The sequence below is a fragment of the Neopelma chrysocephalum genome, unplaced genomic scaffold, assembly GCF_003984885.1.
Source record: "Neopelma chrysocephalum unplaced genomic scaffold, ASM398488v2 Primary Assembly neopelma1_189, whole genome shotgun sequence".
NCBI lineage: Eukaryota > Metazoa > Chordata > Aves > Passeriformes > Pipridae > Neopelma > Neopelma chrysocephalum.
The window spans coordinates 1,483,000-1,508,752 of NW_020897851.1; the positions used below are offsets into that span (position 1 = coordinate 1,483,000).

General features: G+C 52.4%; 1 protein-coding gene across 1 annotated transcript in view; it reads right to left on the bottom strand.

Moving 5' to 3' along the window:
- Positions 1 to 25,753, bottom strand: part of PLXND1 (plexin D1) — a 69,647-nt gene that overhangs the window by 36,718 nt on the left and 7,176 nt on the right. Inside the window, 11 exon segments of the mRNA XM_027702607.1 lie at positions 275 to 438; positions 2,895 to 2,988; positions 3,817 to 3,906; positions 5,680 to 5,784; positions 8,640 to 8,742; positions 9,650 to 9,758; positions 11,215 to 11,389; positions 11,905 to 12,034; positions 12,708 to 12,808; positions 14,597 to 14,728; positions 17,591 to 17,767. Of these exon segments, the coding sequence (XP_027558408.1) occupies positions 275 to 438; positions 2,895 to 2,988; positions 3,817 to 3,906; positions 5,680 to 5,784; positions 8,640 to 8,742; positions 9,650 to 9,758; positions 11,215 to 11,389; positions 11,905 to 12,034; positions 12,708 to 12,808; positions 14,597 to 14,728; positions 17,591 to 17,767 (1,380 nt within the window).

Genomic DNA, 25,753 nt, shown 5'->3' on the forward strand with positions numbered 1-25,753 from the left:
GATAAGGATCCTTCAACCAACCCTACATATCTTTCTTGCTTTTAGCAACTCTAGGAACTCTGGGGCATTTGAATTGTGCTGCTGTTATGTTTCCCACTAACACAATGAAGACTGAATCCTGTCACTAGCAAGATGTCCTTGGCACCTGTCCTGTGCCAGGGACAATGCCTGGATCCTCTTCTGTCCCAGCTGGGACAGGGTGGCTGGTCCCACCCCTCAGCACCACCCCAGCCCACCCCCCCCCACCCCACGCCCTATTGCCTTTGGGTCTCACCTTCCTGATCTCAGGAGCTGGGCAGACGTCGGAGACCAGGGGGGGCTCGGTGTGCAGCCTGCAGCTGGAGCTGCTCTCACTCCAGAGACAGTGGTGCCCCACGTCCTCCCTGCCCAGGCACTGCGAGCAGTCGGCACTGCCGGTCACACAGTTGTACACCTCCACTGAGCCACCAGAGAACAGAAAATGTGAGCTCCAGTGTCACAGTTGTACACCTCCACTGAGCCACCACAGACAACAGAAAATGTGAGCTCCAGTGTCACAGTTGTACACCTCCACTGAGCCACCACAGACAACAGAAAATGTGAGCTCCGGGCCTGCGGCTTTCACAACTTTGCTCAGCCTGAGGCAGTCAAACACCCACCCCCGCTCCCACCACCCCCGGTACATTAATCCCAGCAACATCCGAAATCCAGCGGACGAGCAGAGCACTTGGCTGCCATCCTGTAGATTTCCCAGAAGGCCTCGGTGCTTGTTCTCACTGCAACATAATTTAGCGCTTTCTTTTCCTTTTTATTCCCCTTGAAAAACAAACAACACCCAAACTCCAATCTTTTTGTCAATTCATGCTACACATTTCCAACTCTCAGCATCCACATGGGAAGCTCCTTGGCAAAGCTGGCTCCTTCCTGCCAGCAAAGCAATCACGTTGCTTCCACTGACAAAAATGGAGTGATTTGTACTTTGTACAGTGTTTACAGTTCCCTTCCCTCCCCCTGTGACCATGGGCCCCTTTCATTGACTTCTCCCTTCAGATCTGCTCAGCTCAGCTTCCACATCTTTTTCCTACACCGCCTTCACCTCTCCATTAGCCGGTGCCCCGGGTTACGTTTCCTCTCTAGCCTAAAGACTTCTGCCACTGAGTGTGGGTATCCGCTGAGATAACAGCCAGAAATGCTCAGGAAGCGTGGCTTTCACACCCTTTTCCCCAGAGGAGACTTTGCAGGAGAACATAAAACACAGAAACAGTCACATTTGGCACTTCTGCTCATGGGAGCATCTCAAGGCACTTCACGAACAACTAACGAGTCCCTCAGCACCAACACTGTGCCGTGCTGTGCTAACAGAACTTCACCAGCACCAACACCCTGCCTGTGCCATGCTAACGTGACGTCACCAGTGCCCAGGGGCTCTCCCATTCTCCACAAAAAAAAGCTTAGTCCACCATGCCTGCAGTCCCCTCAGGGAGTTACACTGCGTGGTTTTCCACCCAATAGCAGAGCTTGTATTCCTTCAGTGGACTATCAAAACAATAAAAGATAATAAATATTGAAATAATAAACACCAATATCAGCGATTTCATTAAAGACGCTATAAAAGATGCCCACATTTATAACTGGCCTGGCAGATCTCTGTCCCTGATGCAAGGCAGCCTCTCTATCGTGACTCACACCAGCCTGAATAAGGCAAGGAGCCAGAGCAGCCTAAGGGTCCCACAGGAACTCCAGATATTCTGGTCAATTCAGACGGATGAAAGCACGGCCTGTGTACGCCAGCTCCTTCTTCGAGCAGGAGAAGGGGGAATTCCACCATGCTCTTTCTGCTGTGGTTCCTGCTCCCAGCACCACCCACACAGAGAACTGAGTCTCCTGCATATCCAAAACCCAATCTCCCACCCCAGTCCTCAGGATTACTGCTGTATTGTGGACACTATCTTCTTTCTGCAGGGAAGCCACCTGTCATTGCCACCCATGTTAGTATTTCCAGGTATTTTCACTTTGCAAGACAATCCTCCTTCATACACAGGGATTTACCACAGGGAAACCTTTTTATCCTGGTCAGTGGGTGTTGGTGCTCGTATCTCTCTCCCTGTCACAGCCATTCTCCAAAGGAAGCCTCCCTTCAGGCTCTCCTACTCCTCTGCACCTCGGGTAAATCAGCCCCTTCTGCCACAACTGCTGACACTGTCAAGAGGTGAAAGAGCCTGGGAACACTGCCTCCTGGGAATACTGCCTCCTGGGAATACTGCCTCCTGGGAACACTGCCTCCAAGCAGAGCTCTGCCAAGCCTCTGGGTGTGCAGTGAGCCTGGCTTCTTGACCCATCCACTGGGCTCACCCTGCCTGGGCACCTCGTGTGAGCACACCCTGGGTCTGACTGCCCGCCTGCCTCAGCCTGCTCGTGCAGCAAGGGCTTTTTTGCAAATCCGAGCACTCTTCCCAGAGAGCAGGCCAGGGATGGAATGTGTTTAGAGATTTTATTGTTTCTCAACGCAGAAGGCAAAAAGACGACTCAATTTTCATAGCATGTGGAACCTTGATGCCACACTTGTGTGAGAGCTAAGGGAAGAGCCCCGCCCCAACTCTTTTCTCCTCTGGGAGGAATTCCTCCCTGGCCCTGGGGGCACCCCACATCCCTGCTGTGACCAAGAGCTGCCTGCACTCACAGATGGGGCTTGACCTTCCCTGGCTGTAACCGGGATGTCGTAGGTGCCCGTCTGGGCTCACATTCACAGGGAGTAACTCTGGGTAAGTGTGCTTTTTGGACGTGCCTGACAGAAGGAACTGAGCTGTGCCCAGCAGAGCCATGGTCTCTACCCTTTACCCATAAACTCTGCCTGGGTTTGAGAGTCATTCAAGCCAACCAGAGGAGAGAAGCATAAACATATTTTCAACTCAGACCTGTCATCATCTCCGGACTGTCGATAAATCTGTCTGGTCTGTCCTTCAGCTGGAGGTTCACTGGGAAGTGATGGCTTTTTTCTGATGTGTGGAGCTGCACACAAAAAACAAGTGAAAACTTAGGAAATTTAGTAAAATAGAAGGTCCCATACCCACACTACATGGATTAACCTTCCTTGGGAGGCTTCTCTGACCACTGCTTCCCCAGACACGAGGGTCTCATCTTTAGCAGAAGGACCAGGATAGCTGTTTTGTTTTAATCATTTTGCTGAGGTCCCAGCGAAGGGCACCGGGACACAGCACACGGCACAGTGAGAGCAGAGCCCTGGCTTGCTGCTATTTTTAGCAGAAACGGACAGGAAAATTAACAGCCTGGCCTGTCTGCGCATTCTCAGTGCTGGGCTGCAACACAGGTGACGTGATGGGAAAGTGCTCCTCTCCAGCTTCCACTTGCAATATTCCCACCGGTGGAAGCCTAAACGTTTGCTGCCTTTTGGAGGTGCAGTCTGCCCTCTGACAACCACACACAGTTCTCCAGTGAGCAGCACAGCATTTTCTGAGGCCAATTCCTCATTCAAAATAAAAGCTACAGAAATAGCAACCCTGAAAGGTGGCCAAATTTTTTGCCTGAACTGAACTCTCCCCATCTAGAAAGGTAAACAAGCAGCTCCTTCCCAAGCCCCAGGGGAGCAGAGGTCAAAGCCACGGAGCTGGGAATGCAACACCCATGATGCACGAGTGCCCTGCCACCACTGGTGCACACAGAGAGCCTCTTGCTGGAGGGGGTGAACCCAGGAGGGAGGTAAGAGTACAAGCGGTGTCCCACTGCTGAGTTGGAGGTTAGCAGTGAGACCCTCCCTGCCCTTGGACCTGGCCCTCCCCCTGGGGGAAGCAGTGCTGGCAGCCTCACCCCCCGACTCACCAGCACACGTACACACTCCACAGCGGAGGAGTTCACCCACCGGGCTTCAAATGTCCTGTCTGTCCCAAAATGGCACTCCAGAGCTGTCTCCTGGGAGAGGGAAGACAAGGGCAGAATGGCTGCAGCAAATGTTTTGCGCAGTTCTCCACCTGTCAGCAATAAGGCAGGCATTGCATCCCACCTTTGTTCTGCTGTCGGTACTTGAACTGTGTCCAAGTCAAACAGGAGATCAGAACCCAACACAAAATGTGGACCAGGAGCTGTGCCTGGCCCAGGGCACATGCAGACCAGGAGCTGTGCCTGGCTGGGCTCTTGAAACCCTGACAGCAGGGTACTGGGGTTCCTCGTGGCTGGGGGTCTCTGGAGCTCATGCTGCAGTGCAGATCAAGAGCCACTGTTGTCCCAAGCCACCTTGTGCAAACCAGCCCAAACCAGCCCGTGATTTGGGCTCAAAGTCACCTTCCTCCTCCTCCCAACAACTACACAGAGCAAATCTCTAATTCAAATGAGGACCCAGCCAGAAGCATGTTTCAAAGACAGATTTCTGCGCTGTTTTCCTGATAACACAAGAATGATATCCTGCCCCAAGTGACTGCTGTGCCCCCATCCTGCAGGAAAAAATCCTGTCTCCAAGAAGGTTGATGCTCCACCACTACTGAGGTCTAACTACCCTTTGAAACTGGCAGATCTGATAAAAGACATGAAAGGAGGCACCAGACTCCAGGCAGGGAGCTGCTGGCTCAGCGAACACACGGGCAGAATCTCGCTCAGTGCATCCCTGCACCCAGGCAGCTCTGGCTCTGGCTCTGCAGGCTGCCCATACCCCTGGCCTCGGGCCCCCGCCAGGGAGTGCCTGTGTTGCAGAAAAGCCACATGTCTCCAAAGCTCCCAGCTCCAGCAGCACTCGTGAGCTCCTGTGGAGATGGAAGGAGAAGGAATCCCAGCTGGCATTCCAGGACAGGGAGCAGAAGGAAGCCAGAGTGCCAGAGCCCCTCCAGCTGCCCCAGAGCAGAGGTGCTGTGGCCCCTTTCCTGCTGACTCCATTTCCGATGGGGTCCATGTGGTATTGCTTCCTCCTCAGCCACCTCCAGCGTCCAGAGAGGAAAAAGGATTTCTGGCCCTATTTTGCTGATTGTGGAAGGCACATCCTCCTTCCCAGAGGCTGGAGCTGTGCAGGAAAAGACCACCCCATCTTGGTGGGAGGGTCTGCTCTGCCCCTGCACCAAGGGCAGGAGGTGTGGTGGGAGCGGTGCCTCCACAGCCCTCAGTACCCTGGCACCCCAGAACAGCTCCACCAGGACTTCCAAAACTCTTCTCCCCTGCAGAACAAGAAGCTGCCTGGCTGCCCAGCGTGCTGGAATCATCCACAGAGGCACAGCAAACCCAGCCCCATGGGCCCTGCTGAACTGACCCAAAATGACTCAGGGTGGCTTTCTACAAATACCAGTGCTGACTCAAGCATTTTCCCAGTACCCAGCCTCTCTGCCCCAAATTCCTCTGGTTCCTTCTGGTGTGCAGTGCGTCTCAGAAGGCACCATTCAATATCCACTCCCCCTTTTCACCCTGTTACGATTTGCACATCAGAAAATTTCAGAGAAAGGACTTTTTCATACCAAACAAGCTCTGCACTGACAACCCAAAGTTAAGTTAAACCATGCTTCTGTGCTGTACTCAACCTTGTGGCTCCCCCAGCACAGGCTCCCAGCACCCAGCTCAGGGCTGTGTCCCTCACTCCTCAGTGTGGGCGCTGGGACAGTGTGACACCAGCACGCTCTGCAGTGGAGCAAACACCCACAAGGGAACGGGGAGTTTTATTTCTCCCAAACACCCCAACCTTCCCAGTCCCTCTAGGAACATTTTTACCTTAGAGAAAGTCGCATTGGCGAGTGAGATGGTGATGTCCCGAGACACTCCTGTGGGCATTGGCTCCAAAGGGGCAGGTACAATTCGAGGACAGTCAATTTTCTTCTGTTAGGTACAAAAACAAGGAAAAAAGAGGTTAGCTGGGTTCGTGCTGAGCATCCTCAGCGACAAGACAAGAGGACACATCAGGGCCCTTGGTAAGACTCATTTCACTGGGAACCAGGTACTGCCAGGGGCACAGTGACTGCATATCCATGCCTCAGCTGCGGCTCCGGCAGCGACAGGGTTGGAGTGACACTGAAGGGAGCCACTGCCCCTCCAACAGCAGATCCGCCACTGTGACCCTCTCCTGCCTGCTGGAAGCCACGTCCCATTCACTGCATTGAGCACTCCTGCCAGCCCCCCCTGTGTTCCAGGGCCTCCATCCTGCACGGCGGCACCACAGGGCACAGGGTCTCACGTGTGTGTGGAGGGAGGGCACGATGAGCCACGGGGGATCCGGCGAGGGGCCTGCACTACTAGGGTAGCTGCAATGAAAGGCTTAAATAAAGCTGAAAAATGATTTTAAGAGGACATCTGTCCCCCTAGTTTTGTTCTCATTTTAAGTTGATGTCTCAGACACTGGAGCTGACTCAGAATTCCAGCCCGTATGACAAGCCTGTCCTGTTCTCTCATGAGATGTAAATCACAGTGCGAAGCTACAGCAAGAATGAAGCCAGCTTCTCTGTGGCCCCAGGGTACATCCAGAGTAATGCCTGTGACAGTGGAGCCATTGGGGTAAAAGACAACAAAATACTTGGTCCATTATGCAGAATCATTTGCAGCAGGCAAGATTTCCTCTGGCTTGCATTAAAGATTAGCCCACTGCGGCTCCACTGATGCCAGTGCTGCTGCTGCTCCAAGGAGAGGCCAAGCCTGCCCTCCCAGCACCAGGATGCCTGTCCAGACACATCCCTGGGGCTGGACACATCCCTGGGACCAGACACATAGTGAGTGGGAAGTTTCTCCCCTGCCCTCCCCAGACCTACCTAGAGGTCAGGGAACTACCTGGAAGTGCCTGTTTGTCTGTGGAGAACATGCTTTACTTCTGTCAGGACACTCATCTAACCAAGCACAGTTGGTGCCACCTAAACAAGGAGGTTAAATAACAGAGATGCGCATGATAAGGGAAGCAAAACACCAAAACAAAGCACAGGGGAGAGATTTCAGTCCCAAGCTTCTTCCAGGGGAATCAAAAGAGTTAAAATAAAACCAGCAGGGCTACAAGAAAATTCACGCAAAACCTCCTATGGCCTGGTGTGTCCTTGCATGTCACTGGAGCTGGCACAGCTTCCCAAGAGAAATACACTTTAGAGGACTGATTAACTTGTCGTCTTGCAGCTTCTTCTCCTGCTGTTCACCAGCAACCAGAAATAAAGCTTCCAGCTGACTATATCCTTCGTGTCTGGATCAGGGCAAAGGGGCTGCATGTTTAAGATGCTGAGGATGGAACTGCTCTGATGCTGCTTTCCCAGCGGAGCTGCGCTCAGGTGCAGTCGTGCCAGCCACGGTTTGTTTACTGAAAGCTCCGACTACATGAAGAGGCCCCGTGTTTCCTGGGCTACAGAGCACCTCATCCTGCAGCTGCTCACGTAGATCAGCAGAGAGAAAGCAGAAACATGCCCAACCAGGTGAGCATCCAGCCCAACTGCACCTCTGGAGTAGGAGATCCAAGACAATAAAGTCAGTCCTCTGCTGATCTAGGACTAACCCAGGCCAGTCCCCAGCCAGCCCCACAGCCCTGATGTCACCTGATGCCACTGCTGGAGCTGACACCCCCAAGCCCCTGCCTCGGGCAGCAGTGCCAGTGCCTGGCAGCACATGCAGCATGAGAACCCTCAGGCCCAGTAGCCTGGCATGTGCCAGACCCACAGCACAGCTCCCTGTGCTCCAGCACAGGGCAGACACCCCACAGGAGCAACTGTCGGGATGGTTTTCAAGGGCCCAACCCCTGTCCAGACAGCCAAACACCAGACACTGGAACCTGGAACGCAGACAAAGCAGAACACTTCCCCAAAACAGCTGGGTACACACAGGGAGGCACAGCTGATCCCTGCACTGTGGGAGCTGCCACCCAGCACAGACTTTTCCATTCCCATTTCCCAGAGATTTACAATCACGTGGAGCTGCAATGTGGTGGCTCCAGCTCCATCCCCATCCCCATTACCTGCACTCACAGCCACCCACCTCCCCCACCACTGGAAGGGAGTGGATGCCACAGCCAGCCCAGGGGTCAGCCCGGGGCTGAAGGTGGGACATCTGACACAGGGCCAAACTCCTCCCAGTGACAAGCATGGGGAACGCTGGAAGAGCTGAGCCCAGAGCAGAGCACCAGTGCTAAAGGGATATTCAATTTACAGTGTAAAAGCTTGGCTTGGATCTACAGCAGACTGATTGCTAAAAAGCCAATTTTATTTAAATTACCTTCAATTTAAATTTCAGAAGCAGGGACACACTGAGTCTCGGTTATTAAAGCTACAATTTGGAAAGGGGGATTTTCTCCTATAGACAAGCACCACCAGTGGTGCCCCAGCATGTTATTAACACACAGCAACCCCAAGTCAGAGCCTAGGGAACGGTGGATATGGCTGCGTTCTCACACCAAAACCCAGGCAGCCCAGGATGTGGAAAAGCAGCGGCATTGCTCCAGATATGAGAGGTGATGGAGAGCCAAGGGACAGAGCCCACCGAGGGCACCAGGACAGCTGAATGTTTTAGCCAGGCTGCCAATCTCCTCCCACAAACCTCGGCACAGCACAGCACAGCGCCATGCAGCTGCAGCTTCCCCTGCCTGCACACACCCCTCTCCTGGACACCCTGAGAAGGTGCCCCAACTCCAGCTGGGCGCAAGCTGTGGCCAGCAAGTGGTGGCTGCTGCTGGAGGAGGCTCAGAGCCTGAGCAGCAGGTTAATGGCCCTCACCTTCATCTGTAGTGCACTGTCACACTGCGAGTGGTTGGAGACGCAGGTGTAGGTGGAGGGGCACCAGTGACACTTCCACCTGGCCGAGAGGCAGCTGGTGCATCTGGAATGGCAAAGGTATGGTGAGAAAAGCAGAGTTTAAGCTGCTCAGAGCCACACCTAGGCCCTACAACCCGTCCTCACACAGTTCAGCCTACAATGGTGCCCAGAAAAACCCATGGCAGGTGCTGAATTTCGCTCTCCTCTTCTCCCTGGGAGCCAGCAGAGGATGTGGGCAGAGCCCATCACCCCCAGACATCATCTCCCTGCTCCAGGCCACAGCAGGCCAGAAGCCATGCACCTGCTGAGCATAAAATGCTTTTCTGCCAAAAACACTCTTTCCCTCCATCCGTCTCTCCAGGGAGCCGGGCGAGTCAGGCCTGATGAAGGCTCTCCCTGCTGTTTGCACAGGCATGGGAGTGCCAGCAGGTAGGACACGGGGTCCCTGCAGCCTGGTCCTGCTGTTACACTCCTGAGAGGTGGATGAATTTTGGTGAGTGGCACCAGAGTCCCCCTCCAGCCCATCCTGCTGATGGGGGTATGTGACTGCTGCTGCCCAGGGCTGGAAGGGGCAAGAGAGAATGTCCCTCCCTTCCCCAGCGCCCCACAGATGCTTCCAAGGATTTCTGGGGAGGCTGGTTCTGCTGCTGAAGGGTTAACAGAACAAGCTTTATACAAAAATATTATTCATGTTTAAAAGAAATCCAACATGTCCAGATGGTTTGAGACGGCGTGAGGACCCTCCTCTGTAAATCCCTGGTATTGCATCCCCCACGATCCTGCCAAATCCTGCCCAGGCCCCAGCCACCCACTGGCAGGGGCTGTGCTCTCCCATTAACCCCACACAGGGAGACCCTCGCCCAGCTCCTCCCACCTCCAAACCACCCCAGCTGCCTCCCTCGCCCGGTGCCACCCGTGCCCTGCCACCACCCGCCCGAGGGGCCCCGCTGCCTGCACACGGGGTCACTTACGCTCTCTTTGGGTAAATGCTTCCAGTCCTTTTGCAATCATAGATGGTGAAATTGGCCTGGATAATGTTTTTGCTGTTGACCCGGAGAGCAGCTTCAACAACCACGTGGTCTGAGAGAATCAAGCCAAAGAATATTGGGTTGCAAGAGCCCCTCGCTCACGCTCACGACAAGACAGTAGACAAGACAGACCCTTGGGAAAACAAGGGCTAAATCTGATTTGTTTTCCCTAGGGCTTCCTCCAAGCTGCATTTCAGAGCTTGGACCAGCCATTCTTTGTCCTCTGACTTTCAGCCCTTCCCTCCTAAATCAGTGCTTTACACTACCCTCACAGAAAAGAACACTGTGACTTTCAGCACAAAATTTCAGCGTGTTGTGCAAGTGTTAATTAGCAGAGTTAATAATTGTCTTCACGTACAGTTGGTGCTAAATTATATTTTAAAAAAATGTGGTAATTTAAACATGTTAGTTATCATGTTTTAAAACCCTGCTCACTTTCCCCATGACAACAAACACTCAGAGGAGAGTGGAAATCCCTTTTTTGGCTGCTCAAGATGCCATACTACCTCCCCTCCCCCCAAAATTGCTGAATTTTTTTTTCTTTGCAATTTTGCCATATAAGCACCAAGGAGAAGAGACAATGCCTCTTTCAGAATATGGACAATAAATCAGCGCATTGGATTCCAGAAATTCATTTGGACACTGCCATAACCAACAATACAGAGCAGTTAATGATCTCCCATTCTTTGGATAGCTGGGGAGAAAAACAACGCAGCTTTACAAATGGGCCTAGGAAAAGTGGGATTTTCAAAAGGACTGTCTAATTCTCTCTCTACTGAAGTCAGCCATCTTCAATAGCGCATTCACTCCAGGCTCGAAGGACGAAAATTTAACAAGCACTCAAGTCTGGAATGAAGCACTGAACTTCTCTGAAGGCGCTGTGAGAGGGCCAACTCCATTGCTAAGGGGCTGATCTCAGATGTGGTCAGCTCAGCCATCAGCTCGGCCTCCTTCAACCCCATCCACAGGCGGCCCCACGGAGCCTTGAGATGGGCATCCCCTTTGGTACCATCAGAAACCAGGGGACACTGGAAAGCTCCATCTGGCTCAGGGACTAAGAGCTCCTGAGCTCTTTTAGGCACCCACTTGCTCTTTTTCCAGAGCTTCTCCTGAAAGGCAGCACGTGTTGCAGAGGGAAATTAAACAGAGCAATTGAAAATATCAATATAAGGAGAAACATTATTTGCCCAAGGCTAAAACATTTTTGGCTTAGTACTTACTAAATCTAAAGCAAAAACTCAAATCAGATAAAAGTAAGTCCATTAACTGGCATTTAAATTCTGATGTTTAAAACAAAAATTGATAGATTTGAAATACTGTCACTTTGTGGAAAGACGGTGGAACTCCTACGCTTCAGAGTCATATGCCCTGTAAAAGAGAAGCAGCTTTGGGCTTTTCTTCCCTGCATGCATTATTTGCATATACAAATGGAAAAAGAAATTAAGTCTATTAAAAATCATGTCCAGAAAAGTGGTTAGAAGGAATCCAGCTTGCTTGCCTCTACATACCTTGGTCATCAGGAAATGCTGGATATTTCTCACGTGGAAGCAAACTGCAATAAATAAATTGGTTTACATAATCTCCAGCAACTCTGGCTACCGTGTGGATGTTGTTTCCGTAGTCACATGAAATATTTGTTCCATTCAGGTTCGGGATAGTTCCATTTATTTGTATTATCAGGGCCTATATTAGACAAAAAATCAGTTATTATGTCAGAAAATTACATTTAGAATTTTTCAACATTTTAGAAGCTTTTCAGAGGTAGACGACTCCAAAACAAACCCACAGACAGGGTCTGTCTTTAAACAAAAAATATTTTGATGAAAATGTTAAAAATATAATTAAAATAGTTAAAAATAGCAACAATACAAAACCAGAAAATGAGTTGACTCAGCCATCTGCAGCTGATCATCTGTGTTTGAAATTCTGCTACCCTCCCCTGTGTGTTTGGTGCAGCAGCTCTAGGTTCTGTTTGCCTGCAAGCATCCAGCCAGCTCCAGGGTGCAGGAGGTCACCCCCAGCCCTCTGAGAGCCTTGGCCTGACACAGCAGCTCAGCAGAGCATCCCCCCGACCCACGTGTGAGCCCTGCGGAGCCGTGCTCTCTGCTGGGAGAGCACGGACAGTTACCTGCCCTGAGAGCAGGTAACGGCTCCACAGACACTGCAGGTGATTGATTTATTATTGGCATCAAACGCACCGGGTTCTCTTTGTCAATGTTGATCTCGGGCTCCAGGATGGTCATGGAGGGGCACTGCTGCACTCCTTCACTCACACTCGCCCAGAAGTTGGCCCCTGTGGAGTTGGTGCACTCATGCTGCAGAGAACACCTGCAACAGACAGGGGAACAGCTCATGGTTGATGAGTTTTAAAATAGGGGATAAAATTGTTGAGTTCCTTGTGAGAGAAGATTCTGAGAAAATCCTGTGTCTGCATCTTTTTCCTCCATCCATGCAGCTAAGCCCCGGTGTTTTCTGCTATATTTAAAGTGTCTGGTTGCCACGATAAGAGCACACACTCCCACAGCACCAGTGGAGCACCAGGATTGAGGGAGGCAGGAGAAGGCCAGGCTTAATCCATACTGAGGAAGAGGAGGTGACATTCTGTCCAACATCTTCAGTTTGCAAACGTGGAATCTAATTTTGAATATCCCTTTCTGAGTGTGACTGTCTTCTACGCATAGATGAGAACTGCAAGGGCAAAAGCTGGTCTTTCACAGGGTGTGGGCTCTCGCAGTCCCACGGTTGGATGCTGGCAAGAGATTCTCTGCACTGGCAGCTGCCTGCAGCGTGACAATGCAGCTACAGCGAAGTCCTGGCTCTGAAGAGCATCCCAACCCTTTGGGCCAGATGTAATTGTTTTTAACAGCACATATTTCATAAGGAATGGACAAAGACTTATGGCAGTGTGACTGCAAGGAAACACAAAAGACACCAGAAATTCTTGCCCGGGCTTGAGGGCCAAAGGACACGCCGAAGCACACCAGGACACACCCGGTCCTACCTGGTCTCCATGGTGCACCACCCGCAGTAGGCGTCAGCGGCAGCCAGGCACTCCGGGCACGTCGAGTACTGGCTGCAGGCAGCCACCTTCACCCGCGTCATCTGCACGACAACAGCACCACTGCTTCAAATGTTCTACAGCACCACTGCTTCAAATGTTCTACAGCACCACTGCTCCCAAATGTTCTACAGCACCACAGGAACACCCGCCCGACTGGGACGTGCCAGTACAGCCATGCGCGGCTGGGGACGACCCAGCAGTGCCCTGGGCTGTGACACCCCTCGGCCTGCAGCACGTCCACAGAGCAGCAGCAGCTGCAGACCCCAGCACCACTGGGAGGTGAGTGCTGTGCCACAGCCACCCGCTGAGGGACCAGCCCAGGCAGCACCTGCTCCCACTAGAGACCTCCAGAGCCTGTCCCAGGGCAGGGAGGACACCCAAGGGTTCGGGTGCCCCACAGTGTGAGCAGCTGGCTGGGCTGGGCTGGGCTGGGCTGGGCTGGGCTGGGCTGGGCTGAGCTGAGTTGGACTGAGCTGGGCTGCCCCTTTCCAGCCCGTGCCACGGCAGGAGCCATGGGATGGCCAGGCTACGGAGAGTGACACCGCACCTTTCAGAGGTGTCAGATGGAGGTGGCTTCACAGCTTGTTCTTCCCTGTGAAAAGCTCTCATCCAGACCTGCAGAAAGCTCCTTTCCAGGTAGAGCCCATCGCTCCCTGGCTATTTATGCAACAATCAGAAAGCAGCACCACTCTAGAAACCTTGATTTGTAAAGAAATCAAAGTACCTCTGGGAACTCACTTGGCAGGAGCAGTTGGAGAGAAAGCATGTGTTGGTTTCTGCTTTCCCCTCCTTTGATCTCTGAACATTTGTGAAGGAAACCTGAGTGGTTTGGTACAGCAGAGACTGAAAATGTGAGGTGCCAAGAGCTCTGAGGTCCCACCAGGCAAGCGCACCGTGGACCCTTGAGCTCCTTGGCCAGACCCCTACTTCACCCACAGCACCTTGCTGCTCCCTGGCCCTGTGGGGCTCAGCAACCCCACCCCAACCCTGTCAAGTCCTGTGAAGCTTTCCAGGATGCTAATTCCACCCAAAAAAAATTAACTCATCTGATTTACTGGAAAAGAAGCAGTCAGAGGAGGCACCACAAGCACCACACTGGGTGTTTGATCAGCCTGAGCAGGGAGCACAGCCCAGCTGGGGGCTGAGACAGTCGGAGGAGTCCTGGGAGGGGTCTCTGAAATGATAATGACCACTCTGCACAGAATTAGGGCTTGGAAAATACAAATACAACATGTAACATTCGTGGCCGTGCATCTGTTTTGACAGATTAAAATGTAATTCAGGACAAACCACCAGCGCCGAGAGCGCTCAGCTCTCATCTCCCTCCTCTGTTCACTTGACGGACATGAGATCCTCTGTCTGTACCTGCTGCAGCTCCTCCAGGTCTCTGTGGAGCACTCCTGCAGAGGGCTGAGCAGAAACCACCCCAGGGAACACTTCTGACAGACAGACTTTTTGTCTGCAGGATCTCCTGAAAACCTCCCTAAAGACCACGTACTCTCATCTTGGGGTTTCTGTACAGGAACAACATCTGCTTATTTCTGCACTCCTGTCAGTGCAATCGCTTTCAGGATCTTTCCTGTCTACCTGGCCACCACAAACACCTCACAAGCCAGGCTGCATGGTCTGACCACCCCACATGGGAGAATGGACAGGCACAGGTACCCCCCCAGAAACCCCTCTGACATCCCAGCCAAAGCTCTGAACTTCTTGTCTCTGCCCATTAATGTTAAAGCAAATCTTACTGTCCTGCCCTGCCCCCAGCTCGGTGCTAAATCAAACACGTGATGTGCTCAAAGCACTGTTTTGTTGAGGACTGAAAATCTCACCTGGTAGGAGGTCATCAGGTAGAGATAGGTGGGATCAGAAGGGTCAAACTGCATGATGGGGTGGACAGGCTCTCCATAAGCCACTGAAATGGATCTCCTGCTAATAACCTTCATGGTAGCATCCAGGTTAATCTGTAGTGAGAAGAAGCCACTAAGAAGACACTCACTGAGACCATTTTTCAAACACTGGGGAGAAGGTTATTTCTCCTTGGTATAAACAAGAATCAAAGTGGTATCCAGCGGTGCCCCACATTGCCAAGCACTGTAAATATCTGCACACTTTGCAGGCTGCAGGCACAGAGCTCTCCTGGAAAGCCAGCTCTGTGCCACTGGGCAGGCACACCGTGGCCCAGAAAGCCCCAGCCCTGCTCAGGGACACAGGAACTTCACCCCCCATAGACCCTCTGTTTGAGGGGCTGCCTGGAAAGCTCCTGGACTGAGGTTCTACCCCTGCATGGCTTCATCCAGCACCCGCAGTAGCATTCCTCAGCTGTGTCCAGCAGCCACAGCAGCATTCCTTGAGTTACCCTAATGCAAGTGGCACCAGCCTTCAGCCCTCATCACATACATATGCACATTTCTGTAGAGAGAACAGTGAGTTTTGAAAGCCTAATGAAAAACAGCAAAAATCAGCAACAGGGCTGTACAGCATGGCATCCCCTGCTCCCTGCATATTTGAAAAATAAGTGTTGTCACACCCAGCCAAAAGAAGCTTCCATCCCTGCCGACTCCAGAAGACCACGGCAGCTGCCACGAGAGTACTGAGTCCTACCTTGCCTCATGAATCGCCAGCTGAAGCACTGGCAGTGATGGAGAAGGCTGCACAGCATCAGCCTGCCTTTCAGATCTCTGAATGTCTTGGCATTTGACTTGAAAACTCAGTAAATTAAATGTGGCATTGCTGAGAGGAAATAACAATGGGGCTACACAATTTCTCGTGACAGTCACTTTTCAGCTTAAAACAGAAAGGGAGTGAGGAAAATTCCTGCCTCCCTACTAGCAAGGGAAGGCAATAATCATAAGGATCAAGCGTGCCTCTCCTCTCTAAAGTCTGGATTAATTAATTAACATAGGTTAATTAATTCGTACACTAGAGCAGCACTGACATGCCCCAGTGAGACAGCACAGGCTCAAAGCAGGGGCTTCTCTCTGCTAAGAACCATATGCAAGCACTGCAAGCTATGCAGAAAAAGCACGGAGCTGCCATTGTGCCCATTTTAAAAGCTGGCTAGCCAGAAGCTAAATGATTTCCCTGGGATCAGCCAAGATGCCCACGAACCAAGCCCTGTCACCCTCCACTGCAACCATCCTCTCATCCTTCCTGCTGACATGTGCTCCACATGTGGCTGTTTCCAGATGCCTGCCCCTGTGTCCCTCCTGGGCACTTTCACCCAGGCACTTTCACCCAGGCACTTTCCCCGGCCCCCGGGGGCTGCAGACCCTGCAGAAGAGCCCCCGCAGCAGCACGGAGGGGCAGAGACCACCCGTCCTCCTGGTGCAGCAGGCTGGGCTGGGCTGAGGACATGAGCTACCCTGCTGCTGCTGGGAGCAGAGTGCATGAAGTCCTGGGTAACCCACCACAGGAGTGTGTCTGTCTGTGGCCTTCCAGACCTGAACATGTGGGGACTCACCAGGACAGACCCTCTTGCCCACCGTTGCCCTCTAGGGCACTGCACCCTGGCACGGCTTGCCCTGGCCACGCTGCCCAAGCGCTGCTGTCCCTCTCATGACTCCTGAACGTGCACTGCCCCTCACCAAATGCCTGTCTGCAGCGCAGAATCAGATTAATTTCCCATACGTGCCCCTGGCAGCCCTAATTGCTGCTGGCAGGAGCTGGGTGAACACTATTTCTGCCCCTCTGCTGTCTTTTCTCAGGCAGCAAATCTGAATGATAACTCACACAAAGTATCTTGTGTCCCGTGCCAAAGAGCAAGGAGCCCCGAAGGTAAAAGGGCTTCTGGTTATGCAGCTGTGTTGTAGAATTAGATTACAGCTATCTGAGCAAATTATCCCAGCAAAGGGTAGCCAGGAGCCTCTCCCTAATGGAGGCTCCACAGATAAGGCTGCTCTCTCCAAGATGATAATGGAGCAGAGCTGTTAATGCCGTGTGAACAGGCTGCACTGCGTGTGGCATGTGCCCTCCAGCCCACTGCGCCCAGCTTGGTGCCAGCTCCCTCCCACCCGCCCCAATTACCTGCCCCTTTGGGCAAAAATCAAAGCAGGGAGTCCCTTTGTGATTGTTCCCACACTTCTGCCAGGAGCATTGGGATGCAAGGAGAGAGACTGGATCAGTTTTCTTCCCTCCAAGCATTTTGATCCAATATCCCACATTATGCACCACTCACTCCAGGCTGAGACAAAACAGGTATCAGCTGTCTCTGCTCCAGGGCTTTTCTCCTTCTCCTCTATGGACTTTTGATGCTGGGAGTACACCAAACTGCTGTGGCTGCCTGGAATCAGAACCTTCTTTGGCAAACTCCAAGTGCTAAAGTTACTGAGAGCTTGGCCTTGCACCTCGGCTCCAGAGCTGGGGCATTGCATCGCCCTGCATCACCTCTGGCACATCATTGAGAACAGACTCCACCAGGGGTTCACACCTGCTTTGGACTCAGCTGGGAGGAAGCATCTCTTGGTGATTCCCCTGTCTACACGGAGTCTTCAAAAGCCAGCAGCTCAGAGGGAGAATTTATTAGAAGAGCTGTTAATAATTAAATGCTGCACAATAGCACTCCTAGCACAGGGTTCATCAAGAACATCCTGCTCACATGGCAGCCCTGAGCAGTAATTAACAGCCACCAGGCAGTGTGTATCACCGTCCAGGCTGCAGCAGCACCCAAAGACTTCTTCACTGCCTGATGGAAGCAGGTGCTCAGACCAAATCAACAACAGATGTTGTCCTCTGGGCAGACCAAAGGTGCTGAAATGGGAGGCCCCGACACCTCCCCTGTCCCCCAGCCCTGCTGCCCCGTGCTGGTGCTGCCAGGCCCCACTTGCCTTCAGGAGTCCTCCGCTGGCAGTGCCCAGGAACACGACGGTGTAGTTGTTGACACTGGCCACTGCCACCGCGGTCAGGCCACTGTAGGTGAAGATGGGGGTGGCTGTGACGGGGTTCACGATGGCCAGCGGGTGCTGGAGGTGAGCTGCTCCACAGTCCAGCTGCTCCGGCTGCAGCTGTGAAGAGACACAACCATCACTGGGCTGCACAAACATCAGGGGGTTCCCCCACCACCCCCTCGGGCACAGCGGGATCAGACTGCCCAGAGCCCCGCTCTGCCCTGCTAGTGCCCCTCACTGCTGAGCAGAGGAAAGTAAAAAGCAAGTGGCCCTGGCAGATGAGCTGCCTGCAAGGGCTGGCACGTGGAGCATGAGATCAGTGCCGGTACTCCCATGTCGATTCGCTGTCAGGTCCCAAGGGGCAAAGGCAGAGGACAGTGGTTAAGGACTTGCCAGTGAGCCGTGTCTGTGAGCAGGCATTTGGCTTGTTTGGCCCAAAGCAAGACAACAGACTTGACTCTTCTATGCCAAATTAATTAGTGAAATTGCTGCATGGCAGTAGCATTTGCAAGCAGGACTGAATGCCTTATATTCCTCCTACCCTGCCGAGACACATCCAAGATTTACGACCCCTCTCACCCCAAATCCTCTGAGATTCTCATGTAATTTCTGCTCAGACAACTTGGACGGATTCAACAACAGCTGAACATCACAACAGTCTCACTGCCAACAATTCACCTGCAGCAGGTGCAGTTGGAGCTGTTCAAATGACAGGCACATTTCAAGGGCCATTACCACATCACCTACAGTGTCATCCCAGGTTTAGCCCAGGGAAGGCTGTGCTCGCACTGTAACCCTCCCTGCAGCAGGCAGAGGTGGCAGGGCTGGCATTCTGGCAGCAGCAGGGTATCCACCCAGGCCCCAACCGTGGGAAGTACCGGTACCAAACTCCAGCAAGAGACACCTGGCGGGGTGCAACCCACACCCTGTGGCCACCACTGGCTGCATCAGACACAGAGTAACAAAGACTGAAGTGAAAAACTTCCTCTGTTCAGACAACTGCCAAGCAGGAGGCAGCACGTTCACAGCTGCACTCCATTCATAGGGGACCAAGACAAAAGGAACAAGTTTATGGATGCAATGCTAAATGCATTTTGCAGTTTTATCACATCTAATTCTATAAAAAAATAAAATCACAGCCCAAATTCTTAGGTGTGTATATTTGCCCCGTCACTGGGTGACACTTTTTTTATACCATATAGAGAACACAGCAAGTCATTCATGTTTCTGATTTAATGGTTCCTTCCCTTCACAACCAGATCTTTAGAAATGCACTTGGGTTTATTTATTTGTCTTGGGGATCATTAACTCTAGCCCCCTTTGTCGGTCTTTACCAATATTCACCACCTGAAGCTCACAAAGCTCCTTCCTACTGGGAAACTGAGGCACAGAGGCACCTCCGGCCAGCTGGGACCCCAAGGGATACTCAGCACCTCCTCTCCACGGAGAAGACAGGAGCCAGGAGCAGCATTGCTGCCTGCCAGTCCGCTGGACACAGCCCTTTCTTCTCGCAGGTGGCCAAAATGACGGGAAGTCCCTTATCTGCCGCGCCTGCCCGCCCATAAATCACCCATTTCAGAGCCCCTATCGGCCCAAAGTGTTTTCCACAGTAAACAGGATGTAACTATTCTAACCCAGGCCAAGCTTTATTTTGGCTGCACACATCCTTCCTCCGAAACACCTTTCTTCAAATGACATCAGTTCTTCCAAGGGATGGATGGGCAGGAGGAGACATATGGTATTTCCCTCTGCCGTGTCCCAGAGAGGGATGACATGCTGTGCTGCTGCTGCCTGTACCCCACAGCACCAAGGGGACAGCTTAACTCCCTCATGTTACAGGAAACAGGATACGGCCAAGTCACATCCTTCTGCAGGCACCAGGCAGTCACCACAGCTGGGGAGTTGCACTGGATGTTTGGGATAGAAGGCATTCTCCATGCGGAATGGGTTAAATCTTGCTCCATCTTAAATCAAGCTGCCCTTCCCTGATGTGGGGAAAGTACAAATATTAGGTTTTCTTCCAAAACCAATCTCTTCCTATAATCTGCATTTTAAAACACCTCATGGTCATTTACTTACTGCCTCTATTTTTCTGTGACATGCTCTGGGTCCTCAGCACCTCACAGAAATATGGACTGAGTCTAGATCTGAAACCTGCACCCAAAATGTTTGACTCTGCCACTCTGATGCTGATGATGAGCCTCCTCAGGCACGAGTCAGGGACAGCCACAGCCAACCCTGGCTGAGCAGCACTGCTGTTACCCTGCACACTGTGAGGAGGGGTACACCCTGCTGTGCCCCTACACGCTGTGACAAGGGAGGGGTACACACTGCTGTGCCCCCACACACTCTGAGGAGGGAGAGGTACACGCTGCTGTCACCCCGCACACTGAGATAGGTGGCATTGCTGCAAAATTTCACAAGTGATGCAAATTAATTCAAATCAAGGGGCCACAGCTAAGAGGATGGTTAGTCAGATTAACCCATGAGTGCAATTGCAGAAACAAAGTGGGACAGAGATAAAAGATCTCCAGCCACATCACAGCTCAAGAGTTTAGTTGTCTTTATGGTGCGAGTTCATTTCTTTATCCAGGCCTAAAAGAAGCAGAAAAGGCGATTTCCCAGAGTTTCCATTACAGCTCCCCGGCCCCGGGCATGCAGGATGTCCCTTCGGGAAGGAAGTCTGCTGGAAACAGAAGGAGGAAGAGGAGTGGTGAGGCAGCACTCAGGAAAACCATGAAATGCGCTGATTTCTGCATCCTGTGTTTGTGACCTTAAAAATAGTTCTCAAGCAAAGCTGGAGCTAATTTGTGACTCAGAAGCTGCAGAGCAAGGAAAGCCCTGAGCCCCTGCCCTGGCTGTGCTGCAGCGGCTCCGGAGCTCTGCAGCGAGGGGAAGGGGAGCCCGGCCCCTTTCAGATGTCATATCAGAGGGGATTAAAGTGTTGGCTTCCAGCACGCCTGGAGTCCTGGGAAAATGACACAGTCGGCATCCGATAATCCGCTCCAAACTTGTTGATTTGTGGGACTTACCCGTCATCTTCATAGGCTCAAAATTTGGCAGCTGCTCCCACACAACTGACATTTTCAGGCCATTAAAGGCTGTGATAAAAGGGCTCTAGTTTTATCTCTTGCCTTCCTTAACATAAACCATTAGGCTTTTATTAACATTTAGGTATGACTCAGGGAAATCTCTGACTGCAGAGAGAATATTCAGAATAATTCAGATACTGTCTGAAGAGAATAGCAGGACATGGACTTGCCCTGAACAGTAGGGAGAGGCTGAAAACCAATGGGGCAATATTGCACAGGAGAAGAGACAAAGCCAGAGATGCCAAGCCAGCCCAGCTGCATTACGCAAACGGGGAGTACAAGCCCTGCTCTGTGTCGGACAGAGCCCAGACCAGCTGTGCTCCCCCAGCAAAGCCCATTCCCCCCCGGAACCTTCCTGTCCCCCAGCAGTTTGTACACACAATCACGCGTTTATCTGCTGGAGTGTCGCAGCCAGACCTGTCAAAAACAAGCTTCTTGGGATGCCTGGAGCAGAATTTCATCCTCAGAAGAGGACTCCACTGTTGAGGCAGTTGACATGTAAGCAGTCTCCAATTGCAGAGCTGCTCCAAGGGCAGGCATCAGCACAGAGCTCCTCAGACTTCCCATCATATTTTTTAGGCAACAGGAGGCAAATCAGTGTGCACTTATAGCCAGTAGAGGCACTCAGGCTGAGAACCTCCAACAAAGTGAACCTGGACAAATTTTTCTCCAGAATTACCAACACTAAGCAATCAGGACCCCCACAGCACATAGGATGTTCTTAAAAAAAAAAAAAGGCTTAATATGAGACTTGCACCCTGGTTTCAGTTTGCTTAGACCACAAGTTCCTCAAGCAAGGAAGCAGCAGTTGTGCTGTGTTTTGCTCGTTTGCACAGTGCCAGCACTGGCCCAGGGTGTTCTGCAAGCCCCCAGTGTGACACCAGTAACGGGCTGTCCCAACACCCCTCCATGTTCTCCCAGCAGTCACCCAGACCACGTCCTAGCAGGGAACCATTGCTCTTATAGAACTCATTCTTCCCTCTCTCTTGTCTGGACTCCAATCTCTTCTTTCCTGACAGCTCCTAAATTTCACTCTCCGCAGCCTCCCATGGGACCAAAGGCTGGAGGAAGGCAGGGTACAGCAAGCACAGGACCAGTGGAAGGCAGGACACAGTTGAGTTGGGCCAAACCACTGCAACTCGGCGGCAGCAGCCACACTCACCTCTGCTGTGGCCACAGACCTCAAACCACCAGAGGTGAGAGGTTTTCAATGCCGTAAGAGGCTCTCGGCACCCCAGATTATCTCAGAGGGGGAAACCCAAGCTCTGGCTGCTGCTCCCGGAACAGCAGCCCCGAGCAGACAGCACGTACAGCTGCTGCTGCCAGAACTCACCTCAGAGAGAGGCCACAGGGACTGGGACAGGGTCGGGGCACCGATGGGCTGCAGGCACAGCCAGTCAGCCTGTTATGGTGAAGCCAAAGTCTGGTAACGGCTTGAACAACCATGGGGTCCCTGCAGCCATCCAAACACCTGCTGCCATGTCACCCCAGGTGTGGGAGGGAAGGACGGGAGGATCTATGGCAGAAGCCTTCCTTGGGGTGCTGGGGAGCATGTGTGGGCTCCAAGGAGCCCCCAGAGGCTCCAGCCTCACTCCAGCAGTGGCACTGAAGCTCGATGCCTGCAGCTGACAGTGTGATTCCCCTCTCAGTCTCTTCTGCCCCCTCCTCCAGCCACAACTGGCCCAGCTTGTGGCCACCATCACCCAAACCCATGATGCTGACCCCAAGTGGAAAAGAAAGCTGAGCGCAAAGAGGACAGGAGACTGGTAGGACCTGCTCTGCACAACCCCCCTAAAAATACCTTCCCCCAACTCCGGTAGCCCCAGCATGGGTCCCCTTTCCTCGCTCCACACAAGTCAGGGGTCTGGCACCTGCCAGTGCCTCCCCCAGCAGGGCACTGAAGCAGCACGTGCAACAGCACGGGGAGCTGCTTAAAGTGGAGAAACATGAAAAACATAGCAGTCTTTTAACTAAAATTGCACATCCTTCATGCCGCCAGGAAGACTGGTCAAGCTTATTATGTTAGCCTTCATCCTGCATTAAATACAATACTTCAGATTATACAATCAAATCCCTTAGGAATAGGCAGGCAGAGGGATTAACAAACAACAGGCTCCAAAGGGGTTGTCACAGTCAGAACAGCACGCGTTTGAGCAGCAAGAGCTTGCATGTCCTTTAAATTCACCCTCGTTGGAAACTCTGCTCCTCTTCCCACTCCCCAGGGACAAGGGGCTGAGCTGATCAGCTGAGCACGCCTCATCTCAAGGACACCCATTCCTGCTCAGGAGCCCAACAAACGCCTCCCCCTTAGAAACTGCTCAGAGTAAGACGCTTGGTTTATTCAGGCTGTACTTTCTTAGCTGCTCTTTCCCAGGGAGAGCCCCCCCTCCACCACTCAAGCTGTGTTTCTCATTTACGTTGAGCTTTGGCTTCAGTAACCAACCTCAGACTATTCAAACTCCTTCCCACAGGGAGGAGTCCCTGCTGAACCGTGAGTTTGGCTCCTCGATCTTTGGGCGTTATTATTTTATTGTTGCTGGTACTAACACTTAGCACTTCACATGCTCAAAGTGCTCTGAAGGCGTATCTGTGTGAGTCTGGGCTGAAAAAAGCATCCATTAAAGTAACAACTTACCTAACACAACTCGTCTTTTGCACGTGTCGGTTCAAATCTGTTTCATTTAGCAATGGTTTATAGTAAATGTTTTCCTGTATTTTCCTCATTAGTTTGCTGAATCAATTAAGCCCTGAGATAATGAGCAGAACTCTACTCTTCTGTTATGCATCCTCAGTAAAACCTGTCTCTGAGCAGCAGTGCTGTGCCGCAGTGCTGTCCCCTGGGCACCACCTGTGCATTGCTTGCTCCACAGCACCAGAGTCCAAAAAAACAAAACACCACCACTTGCTCTCAAGCAACCAGCCCACTGGGGAAGCTGGACATGGAAAGGTTTGTGCTCATTACCTGAGCACTCCAAATGCAGAAGCGACCAAACCATACAGACCCTTCTTCCCCTCTAACCCCTGCCCTCATTCTGGGGACAGAGGAAATTTGAGTAAAAAGGTTAATCAGATGGTTATGGAAGCACAAAGGATGAAGGTGTGAGTCAGGCTCCACTGGCCTGTGGCCAGCCCTCATACTCAGAGACATCTCCTCTCACAGGCGGCACCTGTACAAAGCAAAAGGCGTTCTTGAGTGCTCTGAAAGCACTGTGCCTATTGACACCTCTACAGCTTCATCTCTGGAGCTCCTCCCTCCCCACCCATTCCCCTCCCAGTTAGAAAACTAAGATCATAATATTTGTATAATTTTAATACAGATTGGGTCTGCTCAGACCATGGGCCATCACTGGCATCCCTGTTGCTGCAGGGTGCCACAGACCCCACAGCCCCTCCCCAGAGACATCCCAGTCCCAAACCCCATGAACCTGCGCAAGGAGCCAGCACACAACTCCCACGTTGGACAAGCCCCGCTGACACTCAGCAGGTATTGAGGTAAGATCATCACGGTCTTTGCTGTCGCCCTGCTGGCCACACACCACATCTGACAGGGGCTCGTCCCGGCTCCGTTCGACCCGCGCCTCCCCGGGCACGAGCCGTCCCACGCCCCCGCGGCCTCGCTCCGCCGGAGCTGCCAGCAGAGCTGCTCTCCAGATGTTAGAAATTAGCACTGCTCCCTCTGCTCAAAAACGTCGATAAATTCTGCCGGCCCCTCAAAGTGGGAGATGCCATATAGACAGTCTGTCACCTCCTCTGCCTGATGCAAGGTGTTAAAGCCCAACTCGAAAATAAAGACTTACAATCATTTCTTTACCAACCCAACAGGATTCAAAAGAAAAAACAACAACAACAAAAAAGAAAGAGAGAAACAAACAAACAAAAAGAAACAGCAAACAGGATCCCTCCTGCAGACCTAGGGGTTGGTCCCCTGCCACGCTGTGCCCCTGGGGATGTGTGCTGGAGACAGTCACACAGCAGCACTGAGGACCTCAATTCAAACCCTGACCCTGCCACTCCTCTTATCAGAGGCATTGATCAGATGGACCTGAGCACCTTCCTCCCCACCATGAAAGAGGGCAGCAATGCTGCCCCAGCACAGGGGCTGCAATGAGCCCAGGGCTCACCATGCCAGAGGTCCTCAAGTGCACGGCGCTGCAGCAACACCGCAGGCACAGCCCTGGGGCTCCTCCACCTGGGGCACGGCAGTGCCTCTGGCAACATCCACCCGCCCCTGCCCATGGAGCCGCTTCTTCCTCATCCATCCCGTCCCCAGCACAGAGGAGCAGTCACACGCCCCATCCATCCTGCCCCCGGTGCAGCTGAGCAGTCTCACGCCTGCACGCAGCCCCTGCAGCGGGAGCCACCGGCTGCCACGGCCACCCCGGCGCACGCCGCGCGAGCCCGGCTGGGAGGCACAGCTGCACTGCTGTAGGTAGCGTGCAGTGGCGCTCAGGTGGTTATAATTGATTGTTTCCAACCACCACCAGTTCCAGCTTGCCCAGTGTTTGCATTAAATTACCACAGCCAGGGGCTCAGACCTATTATGTTTCCAACAACTTGCTGGGAGAGGTCATCAGAGCAGAGTGTCACAACGGCACAGCTGAACAGACGCCTGTTGGGTTTACAAGGCGCAGTGAGGTGTTTTTACAACATCCCCAGGTGCCCCTACACATCTCATGGTGCCTTATTCACCTCTCCAGGTGCCCTCAGCCCCATCAATCTTGTCACTCAATCACTGTAAATCAGACTGAAAAATCAGAAAAGAGACAGCAAATCCCTTCATTTCCACCCACCGAGATCCTGTAGCTGAGCCTGCACCCATTGGACCTTCCAGGGAGTGTATTCACGTTCTCATGTGGGAGTCAAACATCTGCTCTGGAAAATACCTGGGGCTACACAAACAGAAGTGGTTGAAAATCTCTGAATGAAGGGATACAGTCAAAGTCTTCGTGTAATTGTATGAGAAGCTCTCCAGAGTGAACCAGTGTCCTCTCCCCATGATGCATCTTCCAAC